Source organism: Zonotrichia leucophrys, chromosome 18 (assembly GCF_028769735.1).
Source record: "Zonotrichia leucophrys gambelii isolate GWCS_2022_RI chromosome 18, RI_Zleu_2.0, whole genome shotgun sequence".
Lineage (NCBI taxonomy): Eukaryota > Metazoa > Chordata > Aves > Passeriformes > Passerellidae > Zonotrichia > Zonotrichia leucophrys.
This window is the reverse complement of record NC_088187.1, coordinates 11,225,766-11,250,978: the sequence shown is the minus strand read 5'-3', so window position 1 is coordinate 11,250,978 and position 25,213 is coordinate 11,225,766. Positions and strand designations below refer to the sequence as shown.

At 66.5% G+C, this 25,213-nt stretch overlaps 2 protein-coding genes across 5 annotated transcripts in view; one reads left to right on the top strand and one right to left on the bottom strand.

The window, feature by feature from the left end:
* On the top strand, nucleotides 1–23,052 carry BAHCC1 (BAH domain and coiled-coil containing 1). Of its 4 annotated transcripts, none has more exons than XM_064728385.1 (27): nucleotides 1–120; nucleotides 1,995–2,304; nucleotides 8,979–9,158; nucleotides 9,903–10,025; nucleotides 10,303–11,916; nucleotides 11,999–12,101; nucleotides 12,218–12,426; nucleotides 12,506–12,664; nucleotides 12,994–13,211; nucleotides 13,541–13,898; nucleotides 13,980–14,696; nucleotides 15,233–15,417; nucleotides 15,529–15,665; nucleotides 15,812–15,913; nucleotides 16,171–16,285; nucleotides 16,390–16,561; nucleotides 16,901–17,062; nucleotides 17,212–17,537; nucleotides 17,854–17,961; nucleotides 18,038–18,291; nucleotides 18,415–18,490; nucleotides 18,570–18,678; nucleotides 18,791–18,913; nucleotides 18,993–19,160; nucleotides 19,654–20,801; nucleotides 21,237–21,473; nucleotides 21,999–23,052. In XM_064728385.1, exons 2-27 carry the CDS (start codon nucleotides 2,130–2,132, stop codon nucleotides 22,203–22,205), a joined length of 7,485 nt encoding a protein of 2,494 aa, XP_064584455.1. In that variant the 5' UTR covers nucleotides 1–120; nucleotides 1,995–2,129; the 3' UTR covers nucleotides 22,206–23,052. The 4 variants fall into 4 exon arrangements, with proteins under 4 accessions (XP_064584455.1, XP_064584456.1, XP_064584453.1 ...); XM_064728386.1 differs by having other exon boundaries at nucleotides 11,996–12,101; nucleotides 12,994–13,199; XM_064728383.1 differs by having other exon boundaries at nucleotides 11,996–12,101.
* Nucleotides 23,053–24,842: 1,790 nt separating this feature from the next.
* ACTG1 (actin gamma 1) overlaps nucleotides 24,843–25,213 on the bottom strand; it is a 3,030-nt gene continuing 2,659 nt past the window's right edge. Inside the window, exon 6 of the mRNA XM_064728486.1 lies at nucleotides 24,843–25,213. This exon is cut by the window's right edge and continues 536 nt beyond it. The gene's annotated coding sequence lies outside the window, so the exon portion shown is untranslated.

Genomic DNA, 25,213 nt, shown 5'->3' with positions numbered 1-25,213 from the left:
CCCCGGTTCCCTTTGCTGCAGGAGCAGCCGGTGCATGGGCAGTGCACGGGCACCGGCAGGAGCACGCTGCGCACCCCCGCCACGGGACCGCACTCGCCCCGCGCGCGGAACGCCCCTCCGGTAAGTAACTGCGATCCGCGGGTGGGTTTTTTTTGTTGTTGTTGTTGTTGTTGTTTGGGGGTTATTTTAATTTCGGGCGCTCCGGGGTTATTGTTTTTGTTGTTTTTGTTTTTTGGTGGTTTTTTTTTTTTTACGCCTTAACAATTTTTTTTGGCGTTATTTATTTTGGTTTTTTTGGGCGTTAATTTTTTTTTTTAATTGCGATTTAGGCATTATTTTTATTTGTGTTTTGGGCATTATGTTTTTTCTTTTCTTTGCCTACTTGGATTTATTACGTTTTAAATTTTTGGGGCGCTAATTATTTTGCTTTTTTTTTGAATTTATTTTTTGCAAATTTCCTCTCCTTTTTTTTTGCGTTTTTACCTTATTATTTATTTTTTCGCTTTATTTGTTTGCACCCAAATATTTATTTGCATCTTTCCGGCATCAAAATATTTTCTACGTTCGTCTTTTTCCTGCAAAAAAATTTTTTCTCTTCATCTTTTTTCCCCCAAAATATTTTTCCCTGTATCTCTTTCTACCAAAATATTTTCCCCTTCATCTTTTCCCATTAAAACATATTTTCCCTTTTATCTCTTTATATTAAAACATTTTCCCATTAAAACCCGTCTCTTCGAAACGCTTCGCCTTAAAATTTTGTTCATTAAAATTTTGTGCGTGAAAACATTTGTTCATTAAATCATTTGCTCATCAAACGCTGCTTCACTAAACCGTTTGCGCCTTCAAACATTTTCGCATCGAGCCCTTTCTGCCTTCAATTTTTTGCTTTAAATATTTTTCCCTTTCGATTATTTCCCAGTAATTTTTTTCGCTTTGTATTTTTTATTTATATTTATATTTAAAAAAGAAAAAGAGAATGCAAAACATCCTTTTTACACAAATTTCCCTCAGCTTGATTTAAGGAAATGCACATGTTTTGTTCCCGGCCCGGGTTTCTTCCCCCGGGGCTCGCCCCGGCGCTCCCCCCCCCGGTCCCCGCGGTCCCGGCCGGGCCCCCCGCGCCCCCCGGCCGCGCTCGCCGCCCCGCGCCCCTTTGTTCGCCGCCGCCCGGCCCGTGCCCGGCTCCCCCCGCCGGATCGGGCCCCCCGGCCCCGGCGCTGCCAGAACAATGACCCGGCGGGCGGGAGCCGCGGCCGGGCACCGGCAGGGACCGGGAACCGCGGCCCGGAGACCGGGGAAATACCGAGAAACCGGGGCAGGGCGCTGGGGACGGACCGGGGAACCGGGGAGAGGAGGGTCGGGACAGCGGGTGATACCGGGGAAGCGGGCCCGGGAGAACCGCGCTGGAGGGAAGACGGGGAAACACCGAGGAACCGGGACTGGGGAAGGAAGGAAACCGGGGAACCGCGACGAGGGAGGCGCCGAGCACCGGGGAGACAACGGGAAGCGGGGAAGCCGGGGGCGAGCGGGGCCGAGCCCCAGGGAGATACGGTCGGTGAACCGGGAGAGATAAAAGAACCGAGCGCCGAGAAACCGGAACCCGAGCAGCGGCCAGAAAGGGTCGGAGCAGCGGGAACCGGGCCCGCGCTCCGGGCAGCCGGGGTTGGGAACCGGGAGCACCGGATAGAGGGGGAGCTGCGCTCCGGGAGCACCGGGAACGCGGAGGGGGGGAGCTGTGCGCTGAGGAAACTGGGGATCATGAACCGGGAGCACTAGATAAAGGGGGGGCCGTGCTCCGGGGACGGCGGAGAGCGGGGACCGTGCGCCGGAGGTACCGGGGACCGCGGGGCCCTGCGAACGGCGGAGAAAGCGGGCAGCGCACCGGGGAAACGGGGAGCGGAGCGCTGCTGGGGCGCGGGGGCTCTGGGGTGCAGCGATGGCCGTACCCCCACCCCGGCCGTGCTCTCACTCTCTCCTTTCTCTCCCCGTGCCAGGAGCGGAGGATGAGCCGACAGCCCCGGCGCGGAGCGCGGCACGACGGCCGCCGAGCCGGCCCGGCGCGGCGCTGAGCATCGCCCACGAGCCGTGTCGGGGTCCCGCCGAGCCCCCCGCGGGTGGGTGCCCCCGGCATGGACGGCCGTGACTTCGCGCCCCCGCCGCGGCTGCTGTCGGAGCGGGGCAGCCTCGGCCACCGGCACGGCACGGGGCGCGTGGCGGGGTCGGCGCACGGGGCCGTGCAGCCCCCCGGACACTTCCAGCCCACCAAGTACTTCCCGGCGCCCATCTCCATGGCCACGCACACAGGTCAGAGGGGTCGGGGCGCCCGCGGTGCGGGGGGCCGGGAAGGGCCGGGAGGTTCGGCACGGCCCCGGGAGCTCGGCCTCCCTTTGTGCCGACCTCGCTGTCACCGCGCCCGGGGCTTTTGGGGTTTTGGCTCACGCACACGGGGGACATCCCCGCACCCGGCCGCTCCGCCGGCGCGGGAGGAGCGTGACCCCGGCGAGATCCCGGTGCCGGGACGGGGAGGCGCGTTCGGGCTGAACAAGGAGGCCGTTATGCGCGGGGCCGTGGGGCGGCGGTGGAAGGTCACCGAGCCCGGGCTCGATATTCGGCGCCGAAGTGTCAGGGTGCGAAGGGGTTCGCGGCGCGTGTTCGCCGCGGCAGCTGCCGGAGCTGGACAAAGCGCGGCACACGGCCGAGCTCGGCACGGCCAAGCAGCCCCGGCGCGGGGTCACCGGATCCGGCATCCGCGGCGAGCTGCCCGCGCGGCTTTGTCTGCGGCATGTGCTCGCCTGCGGCCGGGCACGGCTCAGCCGGGCTGCGCGGCGCCGCTACCGGGGTTCGCTGCACGGGGGGCTCTGAGGGCGCAGCCGGCGGGGAGCCCCCTGCGCTGCCGAGCTCCGGGATGGAGCCGGGGCGGGAGCGGGGCCGGGGCGGGAGCCGTGTGCCGGCTCGGCGCGGCGCAGCGCCGGGCCCCCCGCTTCCCGCCGGCGCAGGCGGTTGTCTGGCCGCGGCACGGCGGCAGCGCCGGTTATTGTCGCCGCCTTGATGAGCTGTGAATACTAATAAAATTATATCTGCTTTAATGGGATTACAATTAGTGCGTGGATTAGGGCGGGGGGCACGGCCGGGCCGGCGCGGGGGGGTGGCAGCCGTGGGGGTTCTTGGAAGGAGGTGGAAAGCGGGGGGCACCGGGGGGTGCCGGGGAGGCGGCGCCCGATCGGGCCCGCGGCCGGGGCGGTTTCGCTTTGTGCCGGCGGCCCCGCTGCCGGGACCGCCGCCGGGCTCGGGGGGCCACCCCGGCTTCCCCCAGCTTTGTTGGGCGAGGAGTGCGGAAGGGGGCTTGGAGCCCGGCCCCGGGATGGGGGATAGCGGTGGCGGTTCGGCTGCTCTCCGGCTCGCGGTGACCGTGGGGGGATCCCGGAGGGCCGCCAGCGCCGGGGTGCTGCCGGCTTCCCTCCGGCTTCCCGCCGCGGCCGCGTCCCCGTGCAGGACCCTCACACCCGCCGGGGCCTGGGCGACACATGGGAGCCCGAATGCACCGGAGGTTGTTAAAATAACATGGATCCGGCTAAAAATACCCCGGCAGAAACGCGCCGAAAAAAAACATTAAAAAAAAACCCAGAGAAAAAAAAAAAAAAAAAAAAAAAAGAGAGAAGCCAAACCCAACAACAGAACGAGCTAAAAATATTCCGGCTTTGGCAGGGCCGGCGCAGCCGGAGCGCTTCCCAGCGAGCTGCGCTCGGAGGCTCCGCGCGGCCGGAACGCTGCCGGGGCGGATAAACCGGATCGCTGAGCGGCCGGCACGGTGCCGGCGGCAGGGGGGTCCCCATCCCCTGCGCCCCGTGCCCTCCCGGCGCGGCCCGGCCGCGGTGCCGCCAGCCGCGCTAGCATGGCGCGGTAATTAAGGCCGATGATTGATAATTACTCCACCCAGCGCACGGAGCCAGCCCGCGGTTGGCCGTGGCGGGGCGATGCCGGTGCGGCACGCGGCGCCCGAGGGGCACGGCGGGGCCGGGGGGGGCCTCCGGCCGCGCTCCCCCAAATGGCTCCCGGCGTGGGGCCGGACTACACCTCCCAGGAGCCTTTGCCGGGCCCGGCGGCCGCCCTGGGAACGGAGATAAAACTGTTTTCCTTGCTTTTATTAAAGCCGTAACTCAGGGCCGCGCGTTCGTGCAGCCGAGCGCTCCGGCTGGCGTCGGGATTGGCACCGGCACCGCCCGGGGATGGGGGGATGGAGACCCCCGGAGCCCGCCCGGGCGGGGTGCAGCCCCTGCGCCCCAATTGTAGGGGTCCCACTGGCACGGCACAGCCCGTGCTGAGCAGGGCCGGGGTCCCAGTGCCTCCGCCGCAAACCGAGGGTGGGAAACTCTGGCAGAGGCCTGTCCGAGCCACGCTGGGGCCTGGCTGCAATTTTTGCTTTTCGGATGTTTTTGTGCACTAGTGGAGAGTTGTGACTGCTGGACTGTGTCACCGTGGCCGAGCCCTCGGCCAGGAGCAGTGTGGCCGTGGTGGTGTGTGGCTTGACCCTGTGAGGGTGTGTGTGCATCCCAGTGTTCATCCCGGTGTGAATCCCTTGTGCATCCCAGTGTGCATCCCAGTGTGAATCCCAGTATGTGTCCTGATGTGTATCCCGGTGTGAATCCCGATGTGCATCCTGGTGTCCGTCCTGGTATATGTCACGGTGTGAATCCCAGTGTGTGTCCCCGTGTATATCCCGGTGTGTACCCTGGTGTGAATCCCAATGTGCATCCCGGTGTGCGTCCCAGTGCTGCCCCGCAGCCTGGCAGAGGCACTGTTGGTGTTTGTCCTGGCGCTGGCACACAGCCTGGCCATGACAGTGCAGGTCCCAGTGCATCCCATCCCGGGGTGCTGGATGTGCTCCCACACCTGTCCCCTCCCTGGATCGCGCCCCAGGCTGGTGCTGTGCGGTTCTGGCACAGCTCTGAGGGGGGATTTGGGTGCTGATGGTGGGAGGCAGGTGGGGCCGGTGGCCCTGGCTGGGTGGTGACACGGGGCCAGGTGCCAGCGCTGCAGCCGCTCTGCATCGCTGCTTCCCTGGAGATGGGATCTGCGAGGGGCTGGAGGCCACGGCGCAGCTCTGGTGCAGCTCCAGTGCAGGGGCTCCCTGCTAACCCAGCCCCCAAAGTAAGGGTAAAAGTTAAACCAGATCTGGAGATTAACTGGGCTGCTCCTTGGTAGCCACGAGGCGCCGGGGGCCGAGCGTGGCTGGTGGGATGTGCAGAACCCTGGATCCCACAGAATCACCCCGGCTCTCGCAGAGTCATCCTGAGTGCTCCGCTGTTCCTTAGTCATGAGCTGGATCCAGGCACAGATGTTGCCACGTGCCAGGCCCTGGGAGACAGGCAGCTGCTCCTGGCATGGCCCAGGGAACAATGGGTGATGGATGGGCTCCATGGGGAATTTTGGGGCCACTCTGGGTGCCCCTGGCTCCTCGGGACCCCCAGCCCTGCCTGTGCCCTGATTGCCCCACAGCATCAGCCCAGGGCAGGCTCTGACCCTGCCTCATGCTGGGGTCCCCCAGCCCTGAGGGAAGACGAGTCCTCCCCCTGCCAGGACCCACATGTGTGACGTTCACAGGAACTGCCCAGGGTGCCCATGGAGCCACATTTTGGAGGGTTCCTGGCAAGGTTCCATGTGTGTGCTGTCCATGTGACATCAGTGGTAGGGTGGGACATCAGGACCCCCAGGACTGGACACTCCCTGGCTTCCGTGTGCTCCAGCAATGGTCTTCCAAGGCACGTGTGTGTCAGGTTGTGCTCTGGGTGTGCAAATCGTCCTCTGGGAAAGTCATGCGTGCAGGGAGCGTGCACGGAGCACACGCGTGTGCCAGCTGTGCCAGTGGTGTGTGCCAGCTGTGCCAGTGGTGCGTGCCAGCCGTGCCAGCAGCGTTTCCCAGCTGTGCCAAGAGTGTCCCCCACCCTCGTGAGCCCTTTGCACACGTGGCCCCAGTGAATGTGCAAGCGCTGAGTGTGCAGTGGCTGTGGCCAGCACAGCTGCCAGTGGCATTCCAGAGGGGATAACCCCTCGCACAGCACTGGGATCACCCTGCTGGCCCCTCGGGCACGTTCCGGCAGCGTTTCACCATTGCAGCGATCATTGAGTGCCGTAACAATATGGATTCAGTTGGAATTACAGCGCTGAGGGAGCCAGAGCCCGTTTATTCCCTGTTTGCCAAATTTTTAAAGGGGCCGTGTGGGTTGTGAAGCACGTGGGGGGCTGCCCACCACCCTCTGCCTGGTTTGGGGGGGCCCGGGTTGCCCCTGCCAGCTCCCGGCCCTCCACCCGCAGCCCCAGCTCCATTAGGAATGTTCCAGCCCCAAAATAGCCGAGGGAGAAACCCAACCCTGCGCACGTCCCCCCCGCCACCGCCGCCATCCTGGGTCTGTCACCGCCTTGGGGATCCCAGAGCAGCCGTGGGCTGAAGCCCCCCAGGACCGGGCCCCCCCTGCACACGCTGGCCCTGAAACTTTCTGCCTCCCAACACATTCCCATCTGTGCTGCACTTGGAGCGGGGGCGAGCAGCAGCTGGAGGGAAGGGAGCACCTCTCGTTGTCCCCTCCTGAGTCTCCCCAGTGCCCCCCGCCCCTCTCAGCGCTGTCGGTGTGGCCGTGCTGAGACCTGGCACACTCGTCACACGTGTGACCCTCTGCGATTCAGGGCCAAGGGAAATTTCGTGCCGGAGCCGGGAGCGATGCCGGCGGGGCTGAGTCACAGCACCGGCCTCGGGGAGCCCGGCCAGGGAGTTCCCAGGGTGACGCTGCCGGGGGGGCCGGGCTGGGACCCCGCAGCCATCTGTCCTGTGCTGGCACCCTGCCCCACGGGGCTGTGCCCATCCTGGCACTGCCACTTCACTGGTGACACGAGTTGTGCCCGGTCTCGGGGACTGGCAGCATGGGCTGCTCCAGCACCGGTGGCTTATCAGTGACACGAGTTGTGTGCGTCCTCAGTGACCGGTCCCTGTCCTGTGCTTGTCCCTGTCCTGTGCTTGTCCCTGTCCTGTGCCCACCATCACTGTGGCTGGAGGGGCAGAACCAGGGGGCTGCTCCCTGCCTCTGCTCAGTGCATGAGTGTGCAGGGGGTCGTGGTGAGCGGGAATGTGGGATGGACAGTACTGGCCATTGGGGCCAGTGGGAATGTGGGATGGACAGTGGGAATGTGGGATCAGCAGTGCTGGCCAGTGTTAATGTGGGATTGCAGTGCTGGCCCCGTGGTCAGTGTGAATGTGGGATTGCAGTGCTGGCCCCATGGCCAGTGGGAATGTGGGATTGCAGAGCTGGCCCCGTGGTCAGTGTGAATGTGGGATTGCAGTGCTGGCCCCGTGGTCAGCCCGCGCCGGGGGACCCGTGAGTCAGCGGGTGGGTGGTGGGGAGCGGCGGCCCCGCAGCCCCCCCGGGACACCCCGGCCCCGCCACCATCGGGGTGGGGTGAGGGGTTATTTTTTTCCAGCCCGTTTCACAGCTTCCAGAAAAGTCTCATTCTGGAAACCTCGGCTTCCCGCCCGGCACAGCCCGGCACGCTGCCGGCTCCACGCCCGCACGGGGTCCGTGGCGCACAGGGCGGGTTTGTGTCCCCGGAGATGTGTTGGCACCGCGGGGCGTGCCCGCCCGTCCCGGTCCCGGTGTGTGTGTCCGGTTCCCAGGGCTGTGGGTGGGATGCGGCCGTGCCCCCGGCCCACGCCGCCCTGCCCTGCTCGGCCTCGCCACGGAGGAAGGAGCGAAGCTGCCTGAAACCACATCCCGACACTCATCCCAGAGGCATCCCGGTGGGATTAGCCGGGGAGCGTGGGCCGGCTTAGAGAGCAAAGCATCGCTTCCTGCCCCGGCCGGGCGGGCAGCCAGCCCGCGCTCCGCGCCACGCCACGCGTGCCGAGCCGTGCCGAGCCGTGCCACAGCTGCTCTGGCACACACGGACATGGGGAGCGGGCACACACAGCGAGGGGCAGCTGCTCCCCCATCCTGGCTCCCCCATCCCCGCTCCCCCCATTCCTGCTCCCCCCGCCCGGCCGCTGGCCACCAGCTCCGAAGTTTCCACCATGATCTCACGGCTTGGCCGGGATGGGAGCGGGATGGGGGGCGGGATGGGGAGCGCCGGCCACGGGCCTCCCCAAGGGTGCTGGGGGCCCCCCCAGCTGCGGGGGAGGCAGCAGGGTCAGGGCCAGGGCTGTCCCCTCTCCTTGCACTCACACACATGTGCGCACACACACAGAGCACACATGTGCGCCCACATGGCCCGGCGCAGCCCGTGTCCCTGGAGCTGGGATTGTCCCAGCACTGGCAGCAGCCGGTGTCCCCTGGGGGGGAGCAGCAGTGTGGGGAGCCACACACGTGTGCAGAGCCTCCCACGTGCTGTGAGTGCTTGGGGCACACACAGGGCAGGGCTCTGGTGCCCCTTGCACGGCTCTGCTGTGCCTGGCACACCCTGGGGCTCATCTGAGCCCCGTGGGGCTGGGGGTGTCAGGGACATGGGTGCACAGGGGACGTGGGGGCTCACAGGGGATGTGTGCAGGCAGCGTGTGCATGAGGGACAGGGTGACACGAGGGACATGGTAACGCGAGGGCCGTGAGCATGAGGGACGTGTGTGCACAGGGGCTAGGTGTGCACAAGGGATACAGTCCCACGAGGGACACGTGTGTGCACAGGGGCTAGGTGTGCACAAGGGATACAGTCCCACGAGGGACACGTGTGTGCACGGGGGCCGGGTGTGCACAAGGGACACAGTCCCACGAGGGACACGTGTGTGCACGGGGGCCGGGTGTGCACAAGGGACACAGTCCCACGAGGGACACGTGTGTGCACAGGGGATGCACCGGTGCAGAGTAGGCTGCACAGCCCTGTGGCAGCCGTGCACACACGCGTGTGCACAAGGGAGTGTGGTGTGCTTGGTCATGCATGCAGGTCCTGCACAGCCCCCCCTGACTGTTCTCAGCCCCCCTGACTGTGCCCTCTCCCCGCAGCCGGCAGCAGCCTGATGGGGAGTGCCCCCCCCTCGTCCTTCATGGGGGGCTTCCTGAGTGGCAGCCTGGGCTCGGGGGGGCCCAGCCACCCCGCCGGCCCCGCCGCCTCCCCCCCAGAGCCGGCCTTCTGCGGGCCCCACTCCGGCACCTCCCAGATCTGGTTCTCCCACTCGCACGAAGGTGAGCGGGCACCACCGTGGGGACGGGCTGTGGGTCGGGGGTGGCTCTGCCCAGTGCCAGTGGTCACATCCTATCAATGCCCACGTGTATGGGATGCAGGGTCAGCGGCTTCTGGGTGGTGAGGGTGGGTTTGGCCACCGCTGTGCCCCAAAACACCCTGGGCATCCACAGGGAGCGGGCTCAGACCCCACAGTTGGGGTTTGGGGTGGCTGGAGAGGCTCGTGCTGAGCTGCAGAGCTCCGGCTGAGGCTGGGCCACCTCGAGTCACTGGTGATGACAAACCCGGACAGGGACACCCCTGTTGGGGCAGGTGACAGTGTGGGGACCCCGGGGGCAGCCCCGGTTAAAGCGAGTCCCCGTGCCCCCCCACGCTGTGGCGTGTCCGTCCCGCCGGAGGAGCGGGAGCGGGGCGGCGGAGCTGGCGCGGGGCCCTGGCAGCCTGCCCGGCTGGTAGTTTGACCGGCTGCCAGCTGGCTCCCGGCGTTCCGGGGGGGCACGGGGGGACGGGGACGGGCAGCGCACGCGGCTGACGGACAGCCCGCCCGAGCCGTGCCGAGCCGAGCCAAGCACGGACGCTGCTGTCGCCGGGCTGGGGGGGTCTCAACCCCACCCCCGGTTCCCAGAGGGTGGGAGGGGTCCCAGCCTGGAGGGGATCACGGGCTCTGCAGAGTTCCCAGCTGGAGCCGTGCAGGTTGGGATGTGGGGGCAGGTGCCACCCCAGCCCCGCTGACTCGATGTCCCCAGCCCCGGGGTACCCCCGCTTCTCCGGGAGCTTGGCCTCCACCTTCCTGCCCATGGGCCACCTGGACCACCACGGCAATGGCAACGTGCTCTATGGCCAGCACCGTTTCTACGAGAGCCAGAAAGGCAGGTACCGGGGCCACCGGGACCCCCGTGGGGGTGTGTGTCCCCCAGCCGGGTAGGGGTGGGGGCTCAGTGCCTGAGCAGGTGGTACTGGGGCAGCGGGTGGGGTGGTGGGTGCCAGTCCCAGCTCTGCTCCTGCTTTTCACGGGGTTGTGGTGGGCACTGATGGGGCCGTTGTTTGGGTGGGACACGGACCTAATGAGCCCGACCCTTCATCCCCATCCGGCCGCAGTTTGGGTGGGGGGAGCGCGGCGGTCTCACCCATCGCCCTCCCCTCCAGATAACTTCTACCTGCGGAACCTTCCGGCACAGCCCCCCCTGCTCCCCGCCAGCCACGGCTTCCCCGGCATCGCCCGCGCCGCCCCCGGGCCCCCCGCCGGCTCCTGCAGCCGGGAGCGGGATGCCGGCCCCCTCCCCAAGACCCCCAAGGACTACGAGCGCTTCCTGGCGGCCAAGGACAAGGGGGGCAAGGGCGACCCCAAGGAGCGGCTGCCCGAGGAGGACCCCAAGGAGCGGCACAAGGCGGTGCTGCCGGTGCCGCCCGAGGGGCACTGCAAGGAGGGGGTGCCGCCGCGGGGGGCCGGCGACGGGCGCCCCAAACCCCTGGCCTCGTGCCTGCTGGGGGCCAAGGGGCTGGACGGGGACGGCGCCCGCGCCGCGCTGCCCAGCTGTGCCGGGAGCGCCCTGCCCCGCGCCGCCCGCTGCGCCCCCAAGGAGCGGGAGCCGGGGGTCCCCGAGGCGCCCCAGCCCTACGGCGAGGCGGTGGAGCGGCGGCAGATGCTGCACCACGCCGTGTCCTACGCCGTGCCCGCCGCCGGCTCCTTCCCCTGCCTCCCGCTGCACGCCGGCCCCGAGGTGCTGTGCCCGCTGCCCGAGCCCCCCGCCCGCGAGCTGAAGCTCAGCGGCGCTACCTTGGTGCCCTCGGTGGGGCCCCCGACGGACAAGAGCCGCTCCTTCCAGGCGGAGTCCGGCGGGATGGAGCGCGGGGACGGCAAGGAGCGGCACGCCGAGGCGGGCACCGAGCCCTACGGTGCCCCCTTCCACCACCCGCTGAAGGCTGAGGGGCCGGCGGAGCGGCGGCTGGAGTGGGGGGCTCCGGGCACGCGGCTCAAGGGGCTGGAGTACCTGGGGGGGAGCGCGGCTGAAGGACCCCCGTTCTCCGGCCGGTGCCCCGCGCCCAAGGCGGGTATGGAGAAGGGCTACTTCGAGGTGCCGCCCGCCCCCGACTGCTCCCGCGCCCCCCGGCCTGACCCTCTGGGCGTCCGCGTGGGCCCCTCCTGCTGCACTTTAGAGAAGGGCCCCCCCAAGGAGCCCCCGGCCCAGAAGGTGGCTCGGATCCGGCACCAGCAGCACCCCGAGGCGGAGGCGGCCGAGGGCAAGCGCAAGCCCCTGGAGCTGGGGGGCCTGGGCTACGGCGGGCACCCCCTGCCCCCCTGGGGGGTGCAGGGCCAGGGCCCCCCCCTGCCCGTGGCCGAGGAGCGGAAGGGGGGGCCCTACCTGGACCCCTTTGGCGCGGGGCTGGTGCGGGCGCAGGAGGTGCCCAACGCCCCCGACGAGGTGTCGGCCATGAAGAACCTGCTCAAGTACAGCAACGGGGCGCTGCTGGGGGGGCAGAAGGGCCCCCCCTTCGTGGGGCTGGCCAGCGCCAAGGGCAGCTGCGCCCACCAGGACGCCAAATTCCCGTCGGGAAAGGCTCAGCCGGAGCTGGAGCGGCCGGACTGCGCCCGCGGCCGGGAGCACGAGGCGCTGGGCCCCGGCGGCACCGAGGGCGAGGTGCGGCAGCCGCCCGTGGGCATCGCGGTGGCCGTGGCGCGGCAGAAGGACACGCTGGGCCGCCACGAGCCCTACGGCGCCGCGGGCACTGGGCGGCAGCGGGCGGCGGCTGGAGTCAAAGGTGAGGGCTGGGGAACGGGGACGGGGGCAGAGGGGGCTGGCGGTGCCACGCTGATGCCACCGCGGTGTCCCCGTGGCAGCAGGCACCGCGCGGCCCGTGCACCTGATGGAGCTGGAGGCGGAGGAGGAGCGGGGCCGGCTGTGCGAGGAGCGCCTGGGGCTGCCCGGGAGGGACATCCTGCTCCAGTGAGTGCTGGGGGACAGGGGTGTGAGGGCTGGAAAATGGGCTCTGTGCGCTTTTTGGGTGCAGGGGTGGATGATGCCAGTGCTGCCCCCACACTCTGTGTCACCTTTTCCCACAGGGACAACAAGGACCTGGTGGAGTTTGCCCGGATGCACCCATCGGGGGGGTGTCCCGGGGAGCTGACCCCACACCTGATGATGACGGGGGGCTCGTCGCTGCCGGCGGGGCAGCTCGGGGGGGACCCCGCTGCCCACGCCCACCCTGCCCACACGCACTGGCTGCCCCGCACCCGCAGCCCCTCCATCTGGATGGGGGGACACTCCTACGGTCGGTGCTGGGTTTGGGGGAATTGGGGGGGTGCTGACCCCCAGCAGTGGGGTGCTGACAGACCCCCCCATCCCCACAGGCATCGGGCACCCTGCCCTGCACCAGAACCTGCCCCCTGCCTTCCCCGCCTCCATGCCCAGCGCCATGCAGCCCGTGTTCCCCCTCGCCCAGGACCCCCCTGCCCAGCTCGTCATCCTTCCCACGGAGCCCCCCACCCACGGCACCCCCCACACGCTGGGTGAGCCTGAGACCCCCACCTTGTGCTGGGGAGGGGGTCCTGGAGGCTGGGGGGAATCGAGCGAGAGGAGAGGGGGTCCTTGGAGATGCAGGGTGGGAGATGGAGGGGTCACAGGGAGTACTTTTGGGGGTTTATGGCTGATGGGGTCCCTGGGGTTACTTTTGGAGGTGCAGGGGAGGGGTATGGGGTCCTTGCAGGTGTTTTTGGGGTTCAGGGGTGGGAAATTGAGGTCTCTGGGGTTGCTGTCAGGGTCACAGGGGGTTTGGACACTGCTGGGGTTTGTGGGGTGACCCTGAAGAGGGTATCCCATTGCCCCCCTCTGCTGGCAGCTGACGTGATGGACCAGGCATCGCTGTGGCCCCCCATGTACCCGGGCCGGGGTCCCGGTGCCCACCTGCAGCACACGGGGCAGCTCCCCGTGTACCCACGGTCGCAGTTCCTGCGGCAGCAGGAGCTCTATGCCCTGCAGCAGCAGCAGCAGCAGCAGCAACAGCAACAGCAACGGGCGGCCCAGGCCCTCGAGATCCAGCGCCAGGTGCACGGCCAGGTGCCAGGGGGATGGGATGGGATGGGATGGGATGGGATGGGATGGGATGGGATGGGATGGGATGGATGGGATGGGATGGGATGGGATGGGATGGGATGGGATGGGATGCGATGGGATGGGATGGGATGCGATGGGATGTGATGGGATGTGAGGCTGGCTGGAGGATGCAGGGTGGAGGGTGGGTTGTGGGACTGGGATGGCAGATGTGGGGAAGGACTGAGGGACAGGCAGTGGGGCAGGGACTGGCCCGTTGGGCTGGATGGGGATGTGGATGCAGGGCTGAGGTGTGGGGCAGGATGTCACACGTGTCACCTCGTTGTACCCCGCAGCGGAAGCCGGAGGAGCAGCCCCTGGAGCTGGAGGAGAGGGCTCCCGAGAAGCCCCTCAAACCCTCCCACAAAGCAGTTGCCTTAAACCCCCCGGCCAAGGGCCTGACCTCGGCGGCCCCCGCGCCCCCCAAGCTGTCCCCGTGCTGCCACTCGCCGGCCCTGCGGCACCCGGCCAAATGCCCCGTGACGCTGCCCACGGCCCCCTGCACTTTACCCGCCTGCCCCGCCGCCAGCCCCGCCGTGGCCCCGCGCTCGCCGGCCGCCAGCCCCCTGCCCGCCCCCAGCAAGGGCGGCGAGGGCGAGGACGCGCGGGGCGAGGGGCAGCCCCCGCACCGCTACCCCAAACCGCTGGAGCCAGGTAGGACCGGGCACGGGGAGCGGGAGGAGGGCGGCTGAGATCAACCGGAGCATCCCCGCTGATCGTGACCCGCTCCCCCAGACCTGCCCCCCGGGTACGGCTACCCCGCCACGGCCATGGGCTACCCCGCAGCGCACTCGGCCGAGCCGGCGGACCCCGACCCCGTGCACGCCGGCTCCCCGCCCGCCGAGCCCGAGCAGTCCCGGACCTTCAGCCCCGCGGCCGAGGCGCTGCGGGACCCCCCGCGGGACCCCCCGGCCGAGGCTCCCGGGGCGCTGCTGCACCGGCACCACCTGCTGCTGCCGCCGGCACCGGGGGCGCTCTGCGGGGAGCGGGGCGCGGCGCCGGCCGCCGGCGGCACCGAGGAGCCCTTCGGGGGGCACCGCGAGGTGGCTCAGGGAGCGCCGGAGCAGCCGGAGCAGCAGCACCCCGTGCCCCAGGAGGGGGGCTCCTCGCTGCCCCCCACTGCGGAGGAGGAGGAGGAGGAGGAAGAGGAAGAGGAGGAGGAAGGCGACAGCGATGGCTCAGAGCCAGAGGGCAGCTGCGATGAGGAGGAGGAGGAGGAAGAGGAGGGTGGTGACGTCCCCAGTGGGCACCAGGGCTGCACGGGTGGGCTGGAGGCGCTGATCGCCGCTGGCATCGACCTGGGGGAGCTGCCGGCGCTGGAGGAACCCGAGGAGGCCCCCCCGGCGCCCCCCTCGCCTGCCCCCCACCCCTCAGGGATCCCGGGCATCGCCCTGCTCAGCGAACTCGCCGACCTGGAGCTGCGCCGGCGCCGCTGCGACCTGGCCAGGGAAGGTGGGTGACACCCGGTGCCCCCAAGTGTCCCCAACGTGCCCTGGTAACTCCAGTACCCTCCTGTGCCCTTTGTCCTGTGGAACTGGGGGGCAGCATGCTGTGCCATGCCGTGCCATGCCGTGCCATGCCGTGCCATGCCGTGCCATGCTGTGCCATGCTGTGCCATGCCATGCCCCACTCGCAGCCAGGGCTCGGCTCCAGCGCTGGCTCCAGGCAGGCGGGATTTGGGATTCCCTCCCAGCTCGGCTTCCCCAGGGAATCCCAGAGGCCCCAGCGGGAATGGCCGCACAGCCTGGCACATCCCCAGCCCTGCGGGAGGGAGGGAGGGGAAGGACCCAGTGCTGGGTTCAGGTGGGGACAGCGTGGGGTGAGGGGGTGGCTGTGGGGTCCCACTCCCCATGGATGGGATGGTGGGGTGGGCACGGGGCCAGATGGGGCAAATCACCCTCCCAGCCGGGGGGCTGCTCCTGTGCCCCCCAGGAGCCAGTGCAGGGCTCTGGTGTGTCGGTCCTTGCTGACCCCCGGCCATCCCACAGGTGAGGATGAGGAGCTGCTGGCCTTCAACCTGCAGAACCTGGCCACGGTGGCGGCCGCCTGGTCGCTGGTGGAGGCGGCAGGACGGGAGGGCAGCCCCCCCGCCCTCAGCCCCCTGCCCGTGTCCCCCCCGCCCCGCGCCCGCGTCCCCCGCCGCAAGTACACCTGGACCCCCAAAACCAAGGCCGTGAGTGTCCCCGGAGGGGGTGGCAGGGGGGGCGAGCCGTGCCCAGCCTCAGCCCTGGTTCTGAGGCCGCTGGCAGTGCCAGCCATGCCCAAACCCCCCCTGGCCCCCCAGGTGTGCCCGCTGAAGGCGGCCATGGAGCAGCTGAACACGCAGGAGGTGGAGGTGCGGATGCGCCTGGCCGAGCTCCAGCGCCGCTACAAGGAGAAGCAGCGGGAGCTGGTGAGGCTGCAGCGGCGCCACGACCACGAGTACGTCCTGTCCCCGTCCCTGTCCCCACCCTGAGCCTGGGGGCGGCACGGATCCGTGCAGTCCTTGCCCCGGTGGCAGTGGGGGCTCTGCTGACGGTGTCCCCGTTGTGTCCCCGTTGTGTCCCCGTTGTGTCCCCGGTGTCCAGGCGTGACGAGAGCTCCCGCAGCCCCGCACGGCGCGGGCCGGGGCGGCCGAGGAAGAGGAAACACTCCAGTGCCCTGGGCAGGGCCGAGAGCCGCAAGGTCAAGTGAGTGACTGGTGCCACATGTCCCCCTCGGCCCAGGGGACAGAATTAATGGCAAGGTTTATGTTGGAGGGAAGGGGAGGAGGGAGATGGCAGCTGGGGTGAGCAGGAGCCAGCCAGGGTCGGGTCTGGGTTCTTCTGGGGGATGCAGGGTGAAGCTGGGGGGTGCAGATTCCATCCAGGGGTGCGGGATCCCCCAAGGGGTGCAGGGTGCCCTGCGTGTCCTGCGGGCACCGTGCCCATACCATGCCCCCCTCCAGGGCAGTGAAGACCAGCCTGTCCCTGCTGTGTGCCGAGCTGAGGGGGGACCCCGAGCCCCAGAAGAAGAGGAGCAAACTGGCCGGGGGGACCTTCAGCAGCCTCCAGGGCTCCCCGGTGAGTCCCGCGGGGTCTGGGGGCTGTGTTCTACCCCCAACCCCCCCTGAGTCCCCCCAGTGTGGGCTCCTCTGCCCTGTGTGGTGACTCGTGGGCTGTCACAGCTGAAGCAGAAGGTGAAGGGCAAGGGGCTGCCCCCCGGGCTCAGCCCCTTCCGCCGGAGGGACCCCAACCCCAGTGCCCGCATCCAGAAGAAGCTGAACCGGCCCAAGAGCTCCAAGGGCTCCAAGTACCAGGGGCAGGACCCCGGTCCCCGGCAGCCCCCCCACTTCAGAGGCAAGGAGGGCACAGAGATGGGGTGTGGGATTGGGGTGGGGGTGCTGGGGTGAGGTCCAGAATGGGGTGCAGGGGTGGGATGGGGATCTACATGTGAGGTGGTGTGGGATGGGGGATCTGGCATGGGGACGGGGATGTGAGGTTGGGATTGGGGTTCTGGGGTCTGGCACAGAACTGGGGTTCAGGGTTAAAGATGGGGATGCAGGGTCCAGCCATGAGTCTGGGGGCGTGGCTCATGCCAGGGCATCACACATGGCCTCAACTCACCCCATTGTTCGCTGGGGGTGCGGGGGCCACCCCTGTGTGCAGGAGTGCCTCACCCTGTCCCTCCCCTCGCAGATGAGCCTGAGGGTGACACGGACAGCGAGGACGGGGACGAGGAGCCGGGGCTGTCACTGCCCTCAGGGCCGGTGGCTGTGCTGGGCCCCTCCCCGTCCTCCGTGGTGAAGATGGAGGCCAACGAGAAGGCCAAGAAGAAGAAGGAAAGGCAGGGGCTGCTAGGTAATGGGATCCACCCTGGGAATGCTGGCAAGGACCCGGGGGGCACCTGCTGGGACTGGGTGGGCAACTGTGAGGTGCTGCAAGCCTGGACCTCCACGGGCTCCCCAAGCCCTGTCACCCGTGGGCAGCCCTGACCCCTGTCCCCGCAGGTCCCTGCCGGCTGGGCAGCCCCGAGGGCGAGGTGAAGATCAAGCAGCGGCCGGTGAAGCCGGGGGCAGCCGGGAAGCTGGAGAAGCTGCCGGGCCGGCGGAAGGCGGGGGGCTGCCCCGAGGGCAGCAAGAAGAAGCTGAAAGCCAAGGCCAAGGAGAGCCTGAGGCCCCCAGCCCCCGGCGGCCCCAGCCCCCCGGGACCCCCCAGCAGCCTCTTTGGGGGCAGCGACCCCCGGCTGCTGGGGCCGAGGGACGAGGGGGCTCGGCTGGGAGATAGGAGCAAGAAGGGCACCCGCAAGAGCAAAGGGCTGCAGGCAGCCCTCAGGGTGAGTGGGGCTGGCCTGGGGCACCCCTGGGCTCGGGGACAGGCACGTGTGGTGTCTGCGTGGGCTGGGGACGCCAATGGGAGCAGGGCATGCAGGGCTGGGGTTGTTGGGTTGTGCCAGTGAGATGTGGGTGCAGGGTTTTGGGAGTGGTTGTGGGGCGCTGATGGAACCACAGGATGCAGAGGGATGGGGGCAGGTTTTGCACAGGTTGGGGGTGCTGGTGGAGCTGAGGGGGCACCCCTCAGGGTGGTGGGAGGCCCTGGTGAGCCCTGGTCACACAGAGGGGTCACTGGTGTGCCCTGACCTTCCCGTGCAGCGCAAGAACGGGGCACTCTCGCTGGCCCTCTCCCCCCGGAGCGCCAAGACCATCCTGAGCAAGGGCAAGAAACTGGCCAAGGTCAAGAGCAAAGTGGCCACCAAACAGGTGAGACCCGTGGGGGTGCCCCCCACCGTGGCACAGCCCCCTTTGCCCCCCACCCACCCCAAGCCTCCTCCTGCAGTGCAAGGGCCGGGCCGTCAGCAAACTCCTGGAGAGCTTCACCGTGGAGGACGACTTCGACTTCGACGACAACAGCAGCTTCTCGGAGGAGGAGGAGGAGCTGGGGGGCTGCCTGGCAGGGGGGGCCCGCGGGGGGGTGCCCCACGCCTGCGCCATCCAGAAGGAGGATCTGCGGGATGGGCTGCACATCCTGATCCCCAAGGAGGACAGCCTGCTCTACGCCGGCAGCGTGCGCACCATCCAGCCCCCCGACATGTGAGTGCAGCCTCCCGGGGCTCCCAGACACTTGGAGGGGTCCCAGACATTTATGGGGGGGTCCCAGCCGTTTGAGGGGTGCACCGAGGTGGGTGCTGAACCCCTTCTGTGCCCCCTCCCCAGCTACAGCATCATCATCGAGGGTGAGCGGGGGAACCGGCAGCACATCTACTCGCAGGAGCAGCTGCTGCAGGAGGCGGTGAGTGGGGGGCGGCTGGGGTGCGGGTCAGGGTGAGGGGTCCCGGACCCCACAAACCCTCACACGCTGCCTCCCTCAGGTCCTTGACATTCGGCCGCAGTCGAGGCGGAGCCTCCCACCCGGCACCCGCGTCTGCGCCTACTGGAGCCAGAAATCCCGGTGCCTCTATCCCGGGAACGTGGTGCGAGGTGAGGCGGGGTGGGCACTGCCAGGGGTCCCCTGCCCATCCCCTGGGGACAGCAGTGGGGCGGGCACTGCCGGGGATCCCCTGCCCACCCCAACAGCCCCCGTGTGCCGCAGGCTCCTCCAGTGACGAGGAGGAGGAGGACACCGAGGCCGTGCTGGTGGAGTTCGATGACGGGGACACGGGACACATCGCCGTGTCCAACATCCGCCTGCTGCCCCCCGACTTCAAGATCCAATGTGAGGGCCGGGGTGGGATCAGGGGATGTGGGGGGCTCTGGGGGGACACGGGACCACCCTGACCCCCCGCTCCCCGCAGGCACCGAGCCCTCCCCGGCCCTGCTGGTGTCCAGCTCCTGCCGGAGGGCCAAGCGGGCGTGTGGCGACGTGGGCACCCCTGGGGCGCTGCCCCCCACGCTCTGCCCCGACCACGGCCCCCAGCCCCCCCGGAATTCCGGCAGGAAGGCAGCCAGCAAGGAGAAAAGTGGTATGGAGGGGAAGGAGCAGGATCTCCTGCTGGGCTGGGGTGAGGGGAATGGTGTTGGCATGGGGGAAAGGCACTGGGATGGCAGAAAGAGTTTGTGGGATGGGAGAAGGATGCTGGGATGCAGGGAAGTGTGTTGGGGTCTGGGGAAGGCTGTTGGGATGCAGGGGAAGGTGCTGGGACGCCAGAAGGAGTTTGTGGGATGGGAGAAGGATGCTGGGAGGCAGGGAATTGTGTTGGGGTCTGGGGAAGGCTGTTGGGATGCAGGGGAAGGTGCTGGGCTGGAGGCAGGGGAACAGATTCAGGGGAGGATGCAAGGGTGTATGGAAGGGTGCTGGGATGCAAAGATGGGGTTAAGGGCGCTGGGAGTATTGGGGTGCAGAGAAAGGTGAGGAGCTGGGGTTGGAGGAAGGGGTGGCACAACGAGGGTGGAGATCAGCCCCAGAGCATCCATCCCTCCCTGCTCCTTTGCCCTCCTGACCCCTGTGTTCCGCAGGCAAAGCCCTGGAGGGGCTGTCGGGGGGCCGGGGGCCGGCGCTGGGGGACTCGGCCGGGCGGCGCGGAGGGTCCCTGCTCAGCTGGGCCGCCGTGGCACAGAGCAAGCGGAAGGCGGCGAACAAGGGCTCGGCCGTGCTCCAGAACCTCTTCCAGGTCAACGGCAGCGCCAAGAAGCTGCGGGCCAAGGAGACGCTGTTCCCTCTGCACCACCACCACCACCACCTCGCCGCCCCCGTCTTCGGCAACGCCTTCGGCGCCGACTCCTTCGGCCGCATCGCCAGCTCCTACGGCTCCTTCGGCGCCGGCGCCGGGCTGGTGCTGCCCGCGGCCCAGAAGCTGCTGCGCTCCAAGAAAGCCGAGCGGCTGGAGGCCGAGGTGGGCAGGAGCGGGCGCAGGAAGGCGGCGGGCGGCGAGTTCCTGGTCAAGCTGGACCACGAAGGGGTGACGTCCCCCAAGAACAAGACGTGCAAGGCGCTGCTGTTGGCCGAGAAGGACTTCGGGGCCAGGCTGGAGCGGCCGCTGGGCAGCCACGGCTACGGGCACGCCGGGCTGGGCGGGCGGGAGCGCCGGGGCCGCGCGGCCGCGCACCCGCTGCCCGTGGGGCTGGCGCTGCGCAAGTACTCGGGGCACGGGGACTTCGCCCTGAACTGCGACAGCGACTGCCACAGCTCCTACTCGGACATGGACGAGGACGAGGACGCGGCCGGGCTCGGCGCCGACGTCCCCTCGCGCTTCATGACGCGCCTTTCCGTGTCCTCCTCTTCCTCGGGCTCCTCCACCTCGTCCAGCTCCGGCTCCATCTCCACGTCCAGCCTGTGCTCCTCGGACAACGAGGACTCCTCCTACAGCTCGGAGGACGAGGACTCGGCGCTGCTGCTGCAGACCTGCCTGTCGCACCCGGTGCCGGCGCTGCTGGCGCAGCCGGACGCGCTGCGGCCCAAGGGCGCCGCGCCCCAGCGCTGCTTCCTGTCCAAGGCGGCCGCCGCCGGCCCCAAGGCCAAGCTCAAGCGCAAGGATCCCCTCAGCTTCGCCAAAGCCAAAGAGTTCTCCCGGCGGCAGCGCCTGCCCTCGGTGGAAAACCGGCCAAAGATCTCCGCCTTCCTGCCCGCCCGCCAGCTCTGGAGGTGGTCGGGGAACCCCACGCAGGTGAGGAGCCCCACGGGCACTGCCCTGGCACTGCTGGTGCCTGCCATGGGCACCCACCTGGGCACGGTTTGGGAGTGAGGGAGCAGGCACAGCCCGGGGCAGGGGGCACACGTGGATGTCAGTGTGCAAGGGACAAGGCGCACATTGGGGACAGGTGCCACATGCTGCAGGCAGAGCCCTGGCTGCTCAGGGTGCTGGGGACACCGGCTGTGACATGTGTGACATGTGACATGTGTGACATGTGGGTGACCAGTGCAGGGAGGTGGTGACACCAGCCATGTCCCTTGGCCTGGCAGTGCTGGTGACACCAGTGTGTCCCTCGTTCTGTGAGCCACCCGCCCTGGCTCTGCTCTGCACATCCCCCACGGTGTCCCCACGCATCAGGGCGGGTCTGGGGGTCCCCGTGCCAGCTCTGAGCCCGTGTCCCCTCCCCAGCGGCGCGGCATGAAGGGCAAGGCGCGGAAGCTCTTCTACAAGGCCATCGTGCGGGGCAAGGAGACGCTGCGCGTGGGCGACTGCGCCGTGTTCCTGTCGGCCGGGCGGCCCAACCTGCCCTACATCGGCCGCATCGAGAGCATGTGGGAGTCCTGGGCCAGCAACATGGTGGTCAAGGTCAAGTGGTTCTACCACCCCGAGGAGACCAAGCTGGGCAAGCGCCAGAGCGACGGCAAGGTGAGGGCAGGGCTGGTTTTGGGGCAGGGAGCTGCGTGCCAGCTCAGGTGGGCATGTGCCAAGTCGGGTAGCCATGTACCATGTCGTGTGGTCACACATCGTGTCAGGTAGCCATGTGCCAAGTCAGGTAGCTGTGTGCCATGTCGTGTGGTCACACATCGTGTCAGGTAGCCACATAACATGTCAAGTGGCCACGCATCATGTCAAGACATGTGACAGGGAGCCATGGACCACATGAGGTAGCCACATATCAGGGCAAGTAGCCATGTACCGTGTGGTGTCAGGTGGGCACACACCATGCCAGGCACCACATCAGGTAGCCATGCCAGGTGTCAGGTAGCCACATAGCTACATCAGGTTGCCATGCACCATGCCAGGTGGCCCTGTCTCGCACCAGGTAGCCATATCCCACACCAAGCAACCATGTCACCAGCTAGGTTGCCATATCCCACAGCAGGTAGCCATGTCCCACAGCAGGTAGCCACACGCCCAGGCAGCGGCAGTGACAGCGCCTTGTCCCCGCAGAACGCGCTGTACCAGTCGTGCCACGAGGACGAGAACGACGTGCAGACCATCTCGCACAAGTGCCAGGTGGTGGGGCGGGAGCACTACGAGCAGCTGACGCGCGGCCGCCGCTGCCAGGACCGCCAGGACCTCTATTACCTGGCGGGCACCTACGACCCCACCACGGGGCGCCTGGTGACCGCCGACGGGGTGCCCATCCTGTGCTGACCCTGGGCTGCCCACCCTGGGGTGCCCATCCTGTGCTGACCCCACCCAGCTCTGATGCAAAGGGTGACACCCGCACAATGTGGGGACATTGGGGGCACATCAGGGGGACGTGTGGGGGGGCGGCTCCCCTACAAGCCATAACTTTCCCTAGTACCTCTGACTGTTTGCCAGCAGGTGAAGCAGAAATCAGGTGTGTTGTTCTATTTATTTTGCCCTGTAAATATTGTATTTCTTCTGGGAAGTTTTATGGAAAAGCGAGAAAGGAAAAAAAAAAACAAAACAAAAAAACAAAAAACACAAAAACAAATCCGACAACAGCAAAAAAAAAAAAAAAAAGACAAAAAATGATGAAAAAAAAATCACAAAAAAATAATAATAATCCTCGGGGAAGGGGGTGGGGGGGGGGGTCGTTTCAGTGCACTGTGTCCCCCAGCCTGGGGGGACGGGGACAGCGGGGAGCGCTGTACAGAGGGGGCCAGGGCGGGGGGCTCGGCCCCGGGCGGGGGGCCCAGCGCCGCCGTCCCCAGTGCAATAGTGGGGTGACCGCGGGGGGGACACCCCGGGGGGACCACGGGGACCCCGCGGGGCCGGCGGACGCTGGCCCGTCCCGCCGCCGCTGCCTGGAAAATATGTACAGGGGCTTTTCCAGTGTAAACACTAAAACACACACAAAAAAATCCCACAAAACAGGATTAAAAAAAAAAAATAATAACCCAAAAGGACAAAAAAAAAAAAAAAGGAGCAAAGGGTTAAACAAAGGTTTTATGAGCCGCCATTCCTGTAAAGGCCTTTTACTATGGAACTTTTTTATGGATAACTTGGCTTATGAATAAATATATGAACCGTTGCTGGTGCCGGCTCCGCTCTCGGCTCTGCCTCCGTTCCCTCGTGCTGCCACCAGCCCTGGAAACCCCAGTCAGGGATCGGGGTGGAGTGGGGAGGGATCAGGGATGGATCACGGATGGATCACGGATGGATTGGGGATACAGGGATGGATCAGGGATGGATTGGGGATCCATCGATCAGTAATTCATCAGGGATAGAGGGATGAGTCAGGGATGGATCAGGGATACAAGGATGGAATAGGGATGGATCAATGATTGATCAGGGATTGATCGGGGATAGAGGGATGGGTCAGGGATGGATCAGGGATACAGCGATGAATTGGGAATGGATTGGGGATGCAGGGATGGGTCAGGGATGGATCACTGATAGATGGGGATGGATCAGTGATTGATCAGGGATGGATCGCTGATGGATGGGGATGGATCAGGGATCAATCAGGGATACAGGGATGGATTTGGGATCGATCAGTGATTGATCAGGGATTGATCACTCCGGGCCTGTTCTCCCGTCCCCACGTGTGCTCAGACGGACGGGCAGCGCTCCCTCGCCATTGGTGGAGCCTCCGCCAATCAGCGGGGGCCGAGCCGGCAGCCGGGCTCCCATTGGCTGTCGGGGCGCGCTTTTGTTCTCGGCTCCGGCGCGCGCCGTGCAGCCCCACCCGCGGCCGCCAGGGGGCGCTGTGGGCGGGGCCGGGCCCGCGCGGGGCAGTGCTGCCCTCTGGCGGCCGCGCCGAGACACAGCAGGGGAGACAGAGGGACATCGCAGGGACTGAGGGACATCGCAGGGACTGAGGGACACGGGCAGAGTATTTGGGGGACAGGAAAGGGGATGGACAGACAGACACAAGCTCAGCAGAACGGAAGGACAGATGGGCAAATGGAGGACAGAGAGCTGCCTGCTGGGATGGACAGACAGATGGACAAGGACATGGCTGGAGGGAGGCCGGACAGGTTGGCAAAGGGACAGAAGGGTGGCTGGACAGATGGATGGACACGGAAAGGGACAGACGGACAGGCAGATGGGCACAGGGAGCGATGGACAGATGGATGAGGGAGGGATGGACAGCTGGACGGACAGACTGATGGATGATGAGCCAGGCAAGTGCAGGCTGGGCGGACAGACAGATGGACAGACGGGCACAGGGAGGAATGGACAGCTGGATGGACAGATGGATGTGAGGAGGCCGGACGGACAGACAGGAGGACAGCAGGATGGCTGCACAGACAGGTGCAGAGTGGGACAGAGGGACAGCTGCAGCCGAGTGTGGGTGGCACAGGCTGGGGGGGCCCAAGGACCCCCACCCACCCCGGGCCTGGCCCTTGTCGCTGCCCAGGGGGACCCTCTGCACCCCGGGGTGCCCCTGGCACAGAGGGGACAGCGCCACCACAGGGCCACCAGGGACCCCCACCCACAGCAGGCCTGGCCCTGTCCCCCAGCCCAGCACTGGCACAGAGGGCACAGTGCCACCACAATGCCACCAAGGGACCCCCTCCGCCCTCCCAGCCACCCCTCCCATGGCCACCTGTCACCCACCAGCCTGGGGACACCCCCAGAAGGGTTTGGGGTGTCCCTAAGGGGAACCCCACCCATACCCACCCCCAGGGACATTTGGGCACCCAAACAATGGAGAAAGGGTGGGGACAGAGGAGCTGCAGCTCCCCAAGACAACACCCAGCCCATGAATGGCTCTGCCCCAAAATCGCCGTTTTTATCCCCAAAACCCCACCCCAGCTTCCTGGGGAAGCTCCCACCCAATCCCTCCCCTCACCACACAAACCCAGAGGGAGTTACTGCAGCTTTTTACCATTTTATTTTCCTTACACAATGAAGTGTTGTTGGGCGTTACAATTTCTCAACTTTTCAGATGATTTTTAAACAAATTTTGGTTCTGTTGTTTGTTTTTCCTACCGTCACGTGAGAACATTAAGGCAACGTACAAAAAAAAAAAAAAAAAAAAAAAGAAAAACTAAAGAAAAAAATTATCTGACATAAATTAAAACAATGCAGAAATTTACAGGTGTAAATGCAGAGTTTCAGCAACTCGGGGTTGAGGAACTCGAGCCCCGTGGTGGATCAGGGGGAGGAGGAGGAGGAGGAAGATGAGGAGGGGGTGTAAGGCTCGGATGCGATATGTTTTGTATTCTTTTTTTTTGTTTTGTTTT